The sequence below is a fragment of the Struthio camelus genome, chromosome 12 (assembly GCF_040807025.1).
Source record: "Struthio camelus isolate bStrCam1 chromosome 12, bStrCam1.hap1, whole genome shotgun sequence".
NCBI lineage: Eukaryota > Metazoa > Chordata > Aves > Struthioniformes > Struthionidae > Struthio > Struthio camelus.
In genome coordinates, this window is record NC_090953.1 from 14,679,800 (window position 1) to 14,691,742 (window position 11,943).

The window sequence follows — 11,943 nt, forward strand, 5'->3', positions numbered from 1 at the left end:
TCATTCTACTTTAGCAATGAACCCTAAAAATCCTTATATATTTAACTTCCCTTGAATTGCGGGTTTCTCTGCAGTGCTATACAATAACTGAGTTCTGGTTTTGACTATAATTTTTGAGAAATTTCTTTAACTTCATTTATTGGGAAAAGAAAAAAAAAAAATCTCACCAGACTGTGTCTTCCCCACCTGAAAATACAGGTGACTCTTAGAGAGATCAGACTTCCCCAGGTGAGGTGATGTACATTCAGCATCTGGCACTCAGTTCAAAGCATGAGCTGAAAGTTTTCCAGGTGTCTAACCTAAGACTACAAAAGGTTTTTGTTTATTTGTTTGTTTGCATAAGCAAGTTAGAATTAGTATCTGCCAGTATAGTTTCTAGGCAAACTCTCTTCTCTCTTGCAAATTCTCTTCTATAAAGCACAGTTTTCCTTTCATCTCAATTTACTACAGTATGAACATACCAGGTCATCAGATATCCATTTGATTACTAAAATTACCAATAAATGATAGTAAGGTGTCAACAAGGATACATTTTATCTAAAAAATAATGTGGGGTTCCTGGTTTTATCTTTGGCAAATTATCTGATGACATTTCTATTTGCATGTTTAAAACCCATTTGACAGAAAACGTTGCTCTCTATAAATGGCTTTTATTCCCTAGGGCTACTCTGGGGTTAGTTTATGTCCTGTTCTAGCAACTGGTTCAGTCCCATACAGAGTCTGGTAAATAATTAACAATTATGTTGTATTAGACTATGCCTGAATGTTTAGGATGACTGTGCAGTGATCAGAAACTCCATTTCATAATTGGATGAGCTTTTCTGCACCTTGATAATGCGTGTGTCGCTCTGTAGTTTGCATTAGCTAGCTGCTTTAATGAGGGATTGACAACTCCTATTCAAATAAAATACTAGACATCAATTCACTTTAATAGGAGTTAGATCAGGCCCTTTATAAGAAAATAACTGTCACGTAAATTGCAAAATTATCCATATGAATGTACTGTTATTTATGGAAGATATAAAGGGATGGCACTGCCTTTGATCTGGATGAGATGAAAGGTTTTTTCACTGGGGAATTTAAAGAAAGGTGAAACAGTAATGTTTCTCCCACTTTGATGCAGGATAAAGTTATATAATAATTAATTTCAAATTGTTTCTAAAATAACATTAGTGGAATTATTCATTACTATTCAAAACATGAAAGTAATGAAAGTTAGTCCTGAGAAGGAATTCGTTTTCTTTACATTGACTGATGAATTTATAATCTGTTTCTGGATGACACTGTGTTTTAGATCATAACCACTAAAATTGTTTCCATATCAGAAATTATAACGACTAACTATGCACTGACCATACTGAGACTGGCTTAAATCATCATAACAAAGCAAACAACGAACTCTAAAACACTCCGCTCTGTTCCTTCCTACAGGAAGAGGATGACAGAATAAAACCAAGCGTTGCAGCTTGGGTGCTCAGACCCTCCAGGGCGCATCAAGTGTGAGCAAGTGAGAAGGATATGGAGACTCGTCTGCCTGTCGCGGCTCCTGCAGGGAGAGGCTCCAGCTTGGTTTCACGTGTGGGAAAGTTTAGTTATAAAATAATTAAGCAATCGTCTTCTATTTCTGCGCGTTACAACTGGTAACTTTGTACGACTAGAGGAAAAGTAGGTTTCTTGCATCTTTAGAACGTGAGTAACTAGGAAATCCTGGCAAGACAGCAGACTGGGTCGGGATCACTGCTTAGGCTGAATAACGACTACCGCTAGCAGCATCCAAACAAAACGCAGAGCCGAGATCTGAAATCTGCCCTTTACCAGGCATTATATCCTGCAGCTGCTTGACCAGATCAGACAATCAGGAAAAAATAAATGCCATCATATAATAAAATGTCTTGCTAAGACACAATCTGAAAAGCTATATTACTGCTCTCACTGGGTAGCTATATTTTATTGTAACTTCATATTTCATTCTTTTTATGCATTTTTCTTTAATCATAACAATATTAAATAGCTTGTCTAAAATAGAAACATAAAATAGTTACTGTCCTAAACTGAGGGTGACTCGAAAATCCTGGAGCGTAAAGTCTTCCTTTTCCTCAGACAAAATGGATTATGAAACAGCACCTTTTTCGCGCTGTTTGTCGCCTGTAAGCTTCAGCTCTGATGCGAGCAGAAACACCTTGCTGGTGCGCTGCGGGCCACTGGGGCAAGCTTTAATATTATGATAGACCAAGATTATCAGTCTGGATGCTAATCAGTGTTACATGTGACTACAGAACTGCCTATGGGGTAACAACAGGAAAAAAGCCACCCCGTTATTTTCTGGGGGCACCAATGATACTATAACCCTTTCGGTAACCGTTGCTCTCTGCAGGCTTGACTCCGCTGTGCCGAGGTGCCCATTTCCCCCGGAAGGAGAGGCTGTGCCTCCCGCATGGAGCAAACCTGGAGCACGCACGCTGCCGGGCTCGGGACACGGCGCCCGTGGTTCTGGGGACACCCAGATGAATATGGGTAAGCTGCTACATGACGCTCATTGCAGTAATAGCTGTGATGTCTACAAGAAAGTGTCTCGCATTCAACTAATGGTTTCCTGGACTCTGCGTGTACAAAGAATTATAATTCTTGCTGTCATCACATCTACCACGAACGCAGAGCAAAGCATGCGCTGGGGCCATGAACTAGCCACAGCTTTGGAAAAGGCACCGTGAGGAAGCCAAGGGCTGGGTGCTGCTACCCTCCCCGATCAGTCACACTTCTCTGGAGCCTGTCCCTGCGGTGTCCGAGCCACCACCAGCTACACAAGAACATCACCGTTTTACTGACCTGTCAGGGGAAAGAAATACTGTGTTCGAGGTCAAATGGAAAGTCTACGGCGAGGCAAAGAATTGAGCCGAGGTCTCCCAAGTACCAAGCCTTTCCTCTGGCTACATGTCCCTTCTTACCTGGGCAGCCTCATGCATTTCAGTGGATCTTTTAAACAAACGAGACACCCCCGGTGAAAACATGACAGAGAGAGAACCAAAGGCTGGGTTAAGAACACACAATACTGATGGCAATACTATGCTGGCTGATAATGGTAACTGTCAGATCGTTTCTAAAAATAAAAATAAAAAAAAAAAACTCTTCTTGCATCTTTCCTAAACTGCTTTGTCTCCTTTCTTTGTAGGTTTTTTGCAATTTAGCTATAAAACAATAGGAGAAAACATCTGTGGTGCGCACGTCCTGATAGCTGAAACAATAAACAGGAGAGGGAATTGTACCCCGAAATACACTTTTTATTTTTACAAATAAAGTAGATCAGACCGGTCCTGGAAAAGACAACACTATCGTTTATTTTTCGCATGTTGGAAACACCCATAGGAAAAAAGGAAACTGCAACTCTGTAGAGAAAAGTATTGTTCCATTTGTGCTGACAACAGATAGCAAATGATGCGCTACCTTTTTATCACTGCTGCGCTCAGATTTCCTTATTTTATTTTGGCAGCTGGCTCTTCAGACACAGCTGGTCCTTGAAATAATCCCAGTAAAGAAGAATATTAAAAGTATCCTAACGAAAGCAAGTTTACAGATCTCCCGTTAAACAGAAGCCATGACAGCACTGCTACATTTGGGTGTTACATTCAGTAAACAGAAAGTATGCATTCACCCTGGTATTAAGCTAGCGTATGCAAATACCCATGCCTGCCTGATGCCTTTCAATGCAACAGCCTGCACAGTTACCCCAGCCTTGGTCAAAAGGATACCCAGCCACAGTAAAACAGCAAACTGTGTGAAATAACACCTGAGTCAATAACTTAGGAGTGCTGCAAACAAAAACAAAAAACAAAAACAAAACCAAAAACTTGAACGGGTCAATAACAGCAGAAATGCATAAACTTTGCTTGCCAGAAGTTCTAAGACAGCGGAAATGAACAATAAAAATCTGCGGAAGGAAGAAAAGTTATGGAATGGGATGGCAAAGCGTGCCAGTTTGAACAAAATTATTTAGATTGTCAAGAGCAGGGAGGCTACTGGCAAAATTCAGAGAAATGCAGCCAAGCTAGATAGAGATACATACAGAATTTAGGTCAGCAAAGTCACAGAAATGACTTGCATAACCTTATTAATTTTTTTAAACTAACTGTAACAATTTAATAAAGTCTGTTGTGGAAGCTCAGTCGAGACACCTATACAGCATACAGCACCACAGCAAAGGCAGATAGTCTATTAGAGAGTAAACCGGTGTAGAATAACGCTGAAAAGATGGTAATAGCATTAGTAAAATTCAGTGAGACACCTCCAAACACCCCAGAATTTGTGTTCCTTTTTCTAACAATCATGTCCCTTGCACGGCCTGCAATATTAGGCCAGTTGGTCCCAGGGGTTTCTCTCCAGTTCCATCTTCCCTATCCCTAAAGTGGATGGCAGAAAAGAGGGAGTTCAAGGACAACTTCTGAAAATAATCAGCTATAGAAAAGCTTCCAAGTGATGAGAAACTGAAAAGACAGGACATATTTACCTCAAATACAAAAACCAATAACTTACTGAACACTTGTGCTGCGGAACGTTTCGAAATGCCTAGGACCCCGCACAGCGCGTCGGTCATGACAGAAGAACACTCTCTCTTCCAATTATATTTTAAATAGATATTTGATATCGATACATTTCTGAATTTTTTGCATCATTCATGATGTTAGAAGGTTTTTTCATAAGCTTCTATTGCACCTCAGCTCAAGGTGGTCACATGAACCTAACCAGTTTTCATTTATTTTTCCCAGTTATCATCCTCAGATTTCTCTACGTATTTCTCACTGATCAACCTGCGACGTGCAGGTTTGGAGGATGCGTTTTGCTCGTCAGGAGCTCAGCAAGGCTGCTGAGCCGGCAGGGCGCTCCTGCCGCCGCGGCTCTGCGCTGCGCTGCGCTGCGCGGGGCGGCGGGCGCGGGCGACCCCCCGGCGGCCGCCCCGACGCGCAGGGAGGGGCGGCAGCGCCCCGCGGAGAGACAGCGCGTTTCCACTGGCGGAAACGCCTTCTCTTCGCGTTTTATTTCACTGCTGGATCCCCGTTTTGTGATTTAATGCCTGGCAGAAAGGGCGTGAGCGCATTAAAACAAGCACGTACGCGCCGCTCTGCAAAACGCGCTGTGCAAAAAAGAGCAGAAACGCTCCACGGCGGAACCGCTCCGTCTGCAGCGGGGAAGCGCCCTGCGCGGCCGCGGGAGCCCTCCCCCGGCTCTTCCCCCCGGGCTGCGGGCGGGCCCTGCGCCCTGCCCCGCGGTGCTCCGCGCCCGCACCGCACCGCACCGCACCGCACCGCATCGCATCGCGCCCGACCCGGCCCGGCCCGCAGCCTTACCCCGCCGTGGGGCCGCCCGTGCCCGTGCCCGTGCCCGTGCCCGTGCCCGTGCCCGTGCCGGCGGCCGCCTGCGCGCCCGCAGCCCGGCGCCGCCAGCGGCTGCGCGCCCGTGCGCGCCCCGAGCCCAGCCCGGCGGCGGCAGGTGGGTGCCCGGCGCGGCGGCTGCGCACCGCGGCCCCGCTGCCCTGCCGGGCACGCTGGGACTCGTAGTCCGGCCGCCGCCGCCGCGGAGCCGCCGCCGCCCCCGGCCCCGCCAGCCCCAGTACCCCCAGCGCCCCTCCCGCCCTCAGCCTCGGCACCGTCTTTGCACCCCTCCTGCCCTCACCGCAGGACCAGGTCACCTCCCTCTCCCCGTGGCCCCCACTTCCCTCACCTCTTTCCATGTCTTTCTGCCCAAAGACTGCAGGCGAGACCCAACCGGCCCCACCACCAGAACACGTTTTTTCCCCCCGTCCTTGACTTGTCATGACGTAGCCCCAGACTTTTCCCTCCCCCGTGTGTCCCCTCTCTGTGGGAACCATGAAAACAGGCTCCGCGGGGGCTCAGATGCCCGGCTGGCCGCAGCAGCCGCCCTGCCCCGTGCGTGTCTCTCGCAGCTGGGCACGCACACGCCACACGTGGCCTTGGCAGCAGCGCAGGTGAGCCCCGGTGCCCTGCAGGCGCCCGGCGCTGGGAAGCACCCTTTGCTCCGCTCGCCCAGCCTCTGCGACCAGCTCAGCCGCCCAACCGGCCAGACAGGTCCTGCAGCAGAAGTGTATGAGCCCCACGCGGCCCCCCCGACATGCTGCTCTGGGGAGCCAGCGCTAGAGCAGAGGGTGCTGGGTGCTGCCCAGGGCCTCCTGCCTGGGCTGGGGCCAAGGCGTGGGACACAGGCTTCCTAGCTGGTTCTCCATCTCCATAAGGGCTCAGAGGACCTCCGTGAGCCTCACCTGGCGGCCTAGAGGACAGAGCGTGTGCGTTTCTGTGCGTGGTCCTCAGGGTGCCCCTCTCCCTTTGAGAAGGCAATCACCCCCGCATTGCTCTGCGTTGCTTTAGGCTGGTGGCTCTTATCGAGGAGAGCTCTGGCTGTATCCCAGGGCTGTGAAATTACGGTGGTACCGTGAGGTCGACTCCTCTCAGAAGAGCACGTTGATCTCAACAGACGGTATAGGAAGAGACCATTTTGATGCTCCTCTTCTTTCAATTTGCTTTGACAATTTATGTTTGTGCATTTATGCTATATTAATGTTAAGTTATGCTGGGCGCTGTGTTTCAGCTGAAGTGAAGCCCTTGGTTCTGAGCACTAAGCGATGAGTCACTAGCAGCAGAAAAGCTATTCCAGTGATTAAAATGTCTTTAAGTTTCATGACGTGTTGGCAGGAAAACAAGACTGCTTTGTTAAGAAGCAGATGCTGCACCAGAGCTGAATTTTCCTATGGAAAAAAAAATTCTAACAAGGAAATATAATGACTTCAGCTTCACTCCATACCCTGCCAACCACCTCATGTACCTGTGGCAGGACTTCTGGCAGGAAACTCTCATTAATATCAGGGACTGAAGGTTAGATTGGGCATTTTGCTACTGCTGCTCAAGAAAACACCTGTATTCACAATAATGTACAGAACGCACAAAGGTGGCTCAAAACTGCATTTGTCTACTTGGAGTCTCTCTGCCTCCAACTTCTTGCGAAGATATTCAGCCGTAAGTTAACCAAGCTTCTGCCAAACATCAAAAATGTTATCAGACCAATAGAAATGGGAAAAAAAAAAAACCATATAATTTTATCTCATGTTCTCTCCCAGCCTTGCTGGAGTTTAAGAGTTCAGATAAACCAGGTTTACATCCTGGTTTACATGGTTTTGCTTGTCTCTCTCCAGGATCAGACCAGCTGGAAAGCCACATCGAGTTCCTTTGCAATCTGCTGTGCTGCAGCATTTGGGTTGAGGCTGCATTGTGTACATGGCTGGATTCTGTCCTCTAGACACAGAAGTGCGTAAATGATTTTTAGAAGGGATTGTGCTCTTTTGGGGTTTAATCTCAATCTGAAGGACCAGGAGTTGACTGAGTTATGTTCATGTAGCTAGCTGTTGAGGACCTGGTTACGTATTTGCCTGGAAAACAACTGAAGACTGTGCTCTTACACCAAAGATTGGTGCCAAATCTAGGATGATATCATACTTATTCAAATACTGATAAAGGAACATGTACAATATCAACAAAGAAAGTAAGTTAACTTTGGGATGTTTATTCTCTGATAAACTTCTGCAAGTTTTTTCTCAGTTCTTCTTGTCATGCCTTAAAATATATTTCTTAACTTGAAACTATTTCTCAGTTGATATGGATGGGGAGAGCCCCTCCCATGCTGACTTTTCCATTTGCCTTATATCTGCTGACAAATTCATTTCTTATTAATTTCCGTTAGAAATGTAACAATCGAAGACCTCTACAGGGAGTGTAGGACTTGGCTGGAGGCAATGTTCTTCTCTCCTTTGGCTGTGATTTCTTATTGTTTCTTTTTTCCTTTTACCTCATACACAGTTTTGCAATAAAAAATTAGAAACATGAACAGTCTTTGTCTAAGAAGAGATATAGGTCAACTGTATTAATGACATACAGACAAAAACATACATAACCAATATATTAAATGCAGATGTACACAGCAGTTTACCTACATGTCTAGGAACAACATTTTGCTCAGAATCACAGCATACAAAGTAAACCTTGCCACGTTTCAGTTACTTTGTGTACAGAGTGTATATCTAAATATATGCATACTTACAAAACCACAGAATTAAAAATTGAAAATATATACAACAAATTTCACAAATCTAAGATGTGTTATATCCCATAAATGGGATATATTTGCAAAGATATATGACTGTGACTATATTGACTTATTTCCAATGTATGGGACTTCACAGACTAATATCCTGAAAGCACGTAGGAAATGCGCAAGTGTAGGGGTAAATTTCCCCAGCAGTCCTTTTTCCCCAGCAGGAACCTTTGCATAACATTTTGTCCATCTAGGCCATTTAACTATTTATCTATTTAAGATGACTTATTGAAAGCTGCATGGTGGCAGAGTTAATGCCATCAAGATAAAACACACACGGGGACCACTATTCTGGAAAAAACGTTGCTCCGGACTTTGGGGGACACCTTCAAGAGGTAGCAGTCCTGTGGTTTCCTAAGTAAAATATTTCCTAGCTTTATCTTCTCTTTGACCCCAGCCGGAGTTTGGTTCTGAGCTGTTGCAGGGTGAATGTCGTGTGCAGATTTGGCATTTTTCCAGTCCTACCTAAACTGAATTTACTACCTGCAGGTTGCATCACTGTAAATGCTTACCTGGGGCATCTGAAAACAAGTTTTATTTCAGTGAACTATTTGTAGGCAAGATGTGGTCAGTTGTTTTAAGTTAATTTTTTTTTTAATACAAACGCAGAGGGACTGTTGTGATCTTTTCCTCTGTTTTCCTTATAACACAGCTTGTAAGACTTTGCTTAATTAATTCCTGCTTGAGCTAGGATATGTCTTTTAGACAAACATCTGGTCTTGATTACTATGTTGTGCCTGTTTTGATCTCTTCTCTTAAAGACCAGATGTTGATCAAATTCAGTGACCTGTATTTAAAAGCTCTCGGTTCAATGACTGACCAGCAATCTCAGACCTAGGCTAAAGATAAAATCTGACTCTTGTTCACATGTAAATTGCTGAGTTGCAGCCACACTTTCTGAAATTGTTTATGAACAGAATCAATTTATGCAATCAGCTCCAGTTTATAAGGGCTGGGTGGTTCAACTCTTCGAGTGCTGGCCAGCAGCATGTCAAGTTTTCTTAATTGCATTGGTTTGGCAGACAATAGGATTTTCTTGGACTGCTTTATAAGGCCTGACTACAGCAATACCTTAATTAGCACTAATTTAAAGTCAACTCAGCCACTACAGTTTCACCAAAACTTAATTTCTGTGGACCCCTTTATATCCATAGTATACTAAATCCTAAAGGAATGCATTTAGATTGGGACTCTGGGTTCGCCATGGTAGTAATAGTAACAATGAATACTCTATCCTTAAGTATTCATTTTCAGCAGTAGATCTCAATTTTTATTATTGTTTCAATTCTGCTGGTATGGGAAGTGAGACAGACACCATTACTTTAAACTGTGGCCATGTGGCGGGCGCATGATCAGGGACAGGAACCAGAATCTCCTGCTTCGGGACGCCAGAAAGCTGCAAGTTGAAAGGAGTTGCCCAAGGACACAATGAGCCTTCTGCCGGTCTCGGGAGGAGACCCCACCAACTTGTCGTCCTCTGTGTCCTGCTCACAGAGCTGCATGGAGCAGCCCCGATCCCAGCAGTACTTGCCCAGAAGCACGCCATCCATGGGCTCACACCTTCGCAGAGCTACTCCCGAGGGATGCTAACAGAAGACCTGCTCCATCCAGGAGATACAGGTTGCTCCTCCACCTACCCCAGCCCTGCTATACATGCTGGTATGAGAATGAGGAGGGTCAAGAGGTAGAGGCCAACTCTCTGCTTCCTTTCTCCCTTGTATGATGGCTTGCTCCTCACAAGGGAGCAGGAGCTAGCAGCTGCTGTCCTACTCTCTTTGCAGGGTCTGCTAATGGTGAAGATCTTTCTGCCACATCTCTGCCTTTGTGAATGGATTTGCAGGGCAGATTGTTCAGTATCTGAATTTCCTTTTTTACTTAACAAGCCAGAGGCCTAAGCTGAGATAGACTCCCTCGGCAGCTGAGCAGTAGGTAATGGGTACCTTTCTCTTAGCATGTGCTTCTTTATACAGCCAATACACAGTGAACTGGGTCATTTTTGATACATCTAAACTGTCCTGACAGGGCACTCTGGGAACGAAGCCCACTGAAGCATGGTCCCAGGCAGGGGCCCGGGCGCCCCTTCCCAAGCGCACAGGCCCCGTGGGCCGGTGCAGGCAGTCACGGTGAGCCTGACGGCGGGTGCTCCAGCTCTTGGCCCAGTGCCCCGCAGCCATGATGGGCTGGCTGCAAGGTGGCCATGTGTGCAGGAAAGAGGAAAACTGGGAAACACATGTACACAGCCACCCTCATGGCTTCCCATCCCATCCCAACGGGCTCATGGGAATATGCTAAGTATTAACCCTTCATATCAGAACATAAAATTCTCAGAGAATCAGGGTGTGTCTCAAGAGAACTATGGCTAAACTGTATCCTTTTCTCCTAGTGGAAGGAAAAAATTTGATTTCCTCACACATATGATTTGTTTCACTTTGAGTTTGGCCACTCTCATGAAAGATTATATAGGATAGAGGGGCTTGCTTTTTATTGTTATCTAATTTACTGACAGTATCCTTCCTGCCTTCATCCTGTGCTGACTCCTTAGCCAGGAAAATATGCCTCAGGCTGTATACACTGAACCCATGTACTTCATTTGCACCACATCAGCATTGTAGTAAGTAAATATATTACGATGTAATCAGTTTAGGATTATGTCTGAGGCTTTGCATGTTCCTCTTCTGCCATGTGCAGTGCAGTTCGGTGATGGCAGACAGGACGGTCTGGGCTGTGCCCACTCTTGGTTTTCGTGTGAATTCTCTCAGAACTGATGGAAGTACAAATGTTGTCCAGGTCTTCAGCGTCCCTGGAGGTTTTGTATTTGCTACACTTCTCTCAACCATGTTTAATAGTCTTAAATTATATCTCAGTCTTTGAAAAAGAAATCCCCCTACTAATCCTTTTGAGAACATTATGTTTGCCCTCTGATACACACACTGGACTGTCAGCTTGGAAAATGCCAGCGTCCTAATGACTGAAGGATTATGAATCCATTGCTAAGCATTTGCAGAAGTGCTCTTGTGCTATAAAAGTGTCTCTTCATTCACCCGTAGGCTGTGCGCCAGAATGGCTTGGCTTTGCTTTGTGGGTCTCTGGCCTTGGGCACTGAACAAGTGAGACTCTCACAGCTCTCATAAAACCCTGTTAGATCACCCTCTGAACGCGCCCAACCTCGTTGCTGCGCGTGCACTGGGGGTTTCATTCTTTGAAACAAAGCACCATTAGATGGCTCAGCCTGACGTGTTGGGCTGCTCCATTTCAAGTTCACTCAATTTTCATTTTAATATAATTTAACAGGTGAAATTGTCTCTATTAAAGTTAATAAGAGCCTTGTTAATGACTTCAGCACAGCCAGGATTTGGCAAAATAGCTTTCATTAATGTATTACTTATAAATTACTAGCAGTTTATGTATTTGAAATAAGCTCCATATTAAATAAGACGGATTACATATGTTACTTTACGCTGTATATATTTTATGAAGCTGAAAAGTCTGAAACGAAATCGTGGCACTGCTGAAGCAGATGGAGGAACTCGCGCTGACACCGGCAGGCCAAGGTTTCACTTTCTTTCCCTAATCTGCCAAGAATTTCCTATGACTCTTTGAACAAAACACCTAGACAAACTCTGCGTCTCGGTATTGCCTACTAAGTAAGCCTGGAGATAATTTTTCTCCAGGTCTCAGGGGTATGGTGGGGCCATTAATATCTATAAAATGCTTTGAGATGCAAAGTACTATAGCAGAACTAATGATTATTGATTATTATTTTCATGCTGCAAACGTGTTATCTGACAGGTA

General features: G+C 45.3%; 1 protein-coding gene and 1 long non-coding RNA gene across 7 annotated transcripts in view; one reads left to right on the forward strand and one right to left on the reverse strand.

The window, feature by feature from the left end:
- Positions 1–3,115, forward strand: part of LOC104148279 (uncharacterized) — a 67,702-nt gene extending 64,587 nt beyond the window's left edge. For 2 of the 3 annotated variants that reach the window (XR_011143831.1, XR_695079.2), the window contains one exon: positions 1,432–3,115. This is a non-coding gene — a long non-coding RNA (uncharacterized lncRNA). The remainder of the gene's footprint in view (positions 1–1,431) is intronic. The other variant, XR_011143832.1, reaches the window with a different exon arrangement.
- The window catches only part of TMOD2 (tropomodulin 2), a 37,034-nt gene extending 31,244 nt beyond the window's left edge, over positions 1–5,790 (reverse strand). For 2 of the 4 annotated variants that reach the window (XM_068959056.1, XM_068959054.1), the window contains exon 1: positions 4,528–4,603. In XM_068959056.1, coding sequence (XP_068815157.1) covers positions 4,528–4,588 — 61 coding nt within the window. In that variant the 5' untranslated portion in view covers positions 4,589–4,603. Of the gene's footprint in view, positions 1–4,527; positions 4,604–5,339; positions 5,383–5,712 lie in introns of those variants that run through there. The other 2 variants (XM_068959055.1, XM_068959057.1) reach the window with 2 other exon arrangements.
- Between the last annotated feature and the right edge of the window lie 6,153 nt (positions 5,791–11,943).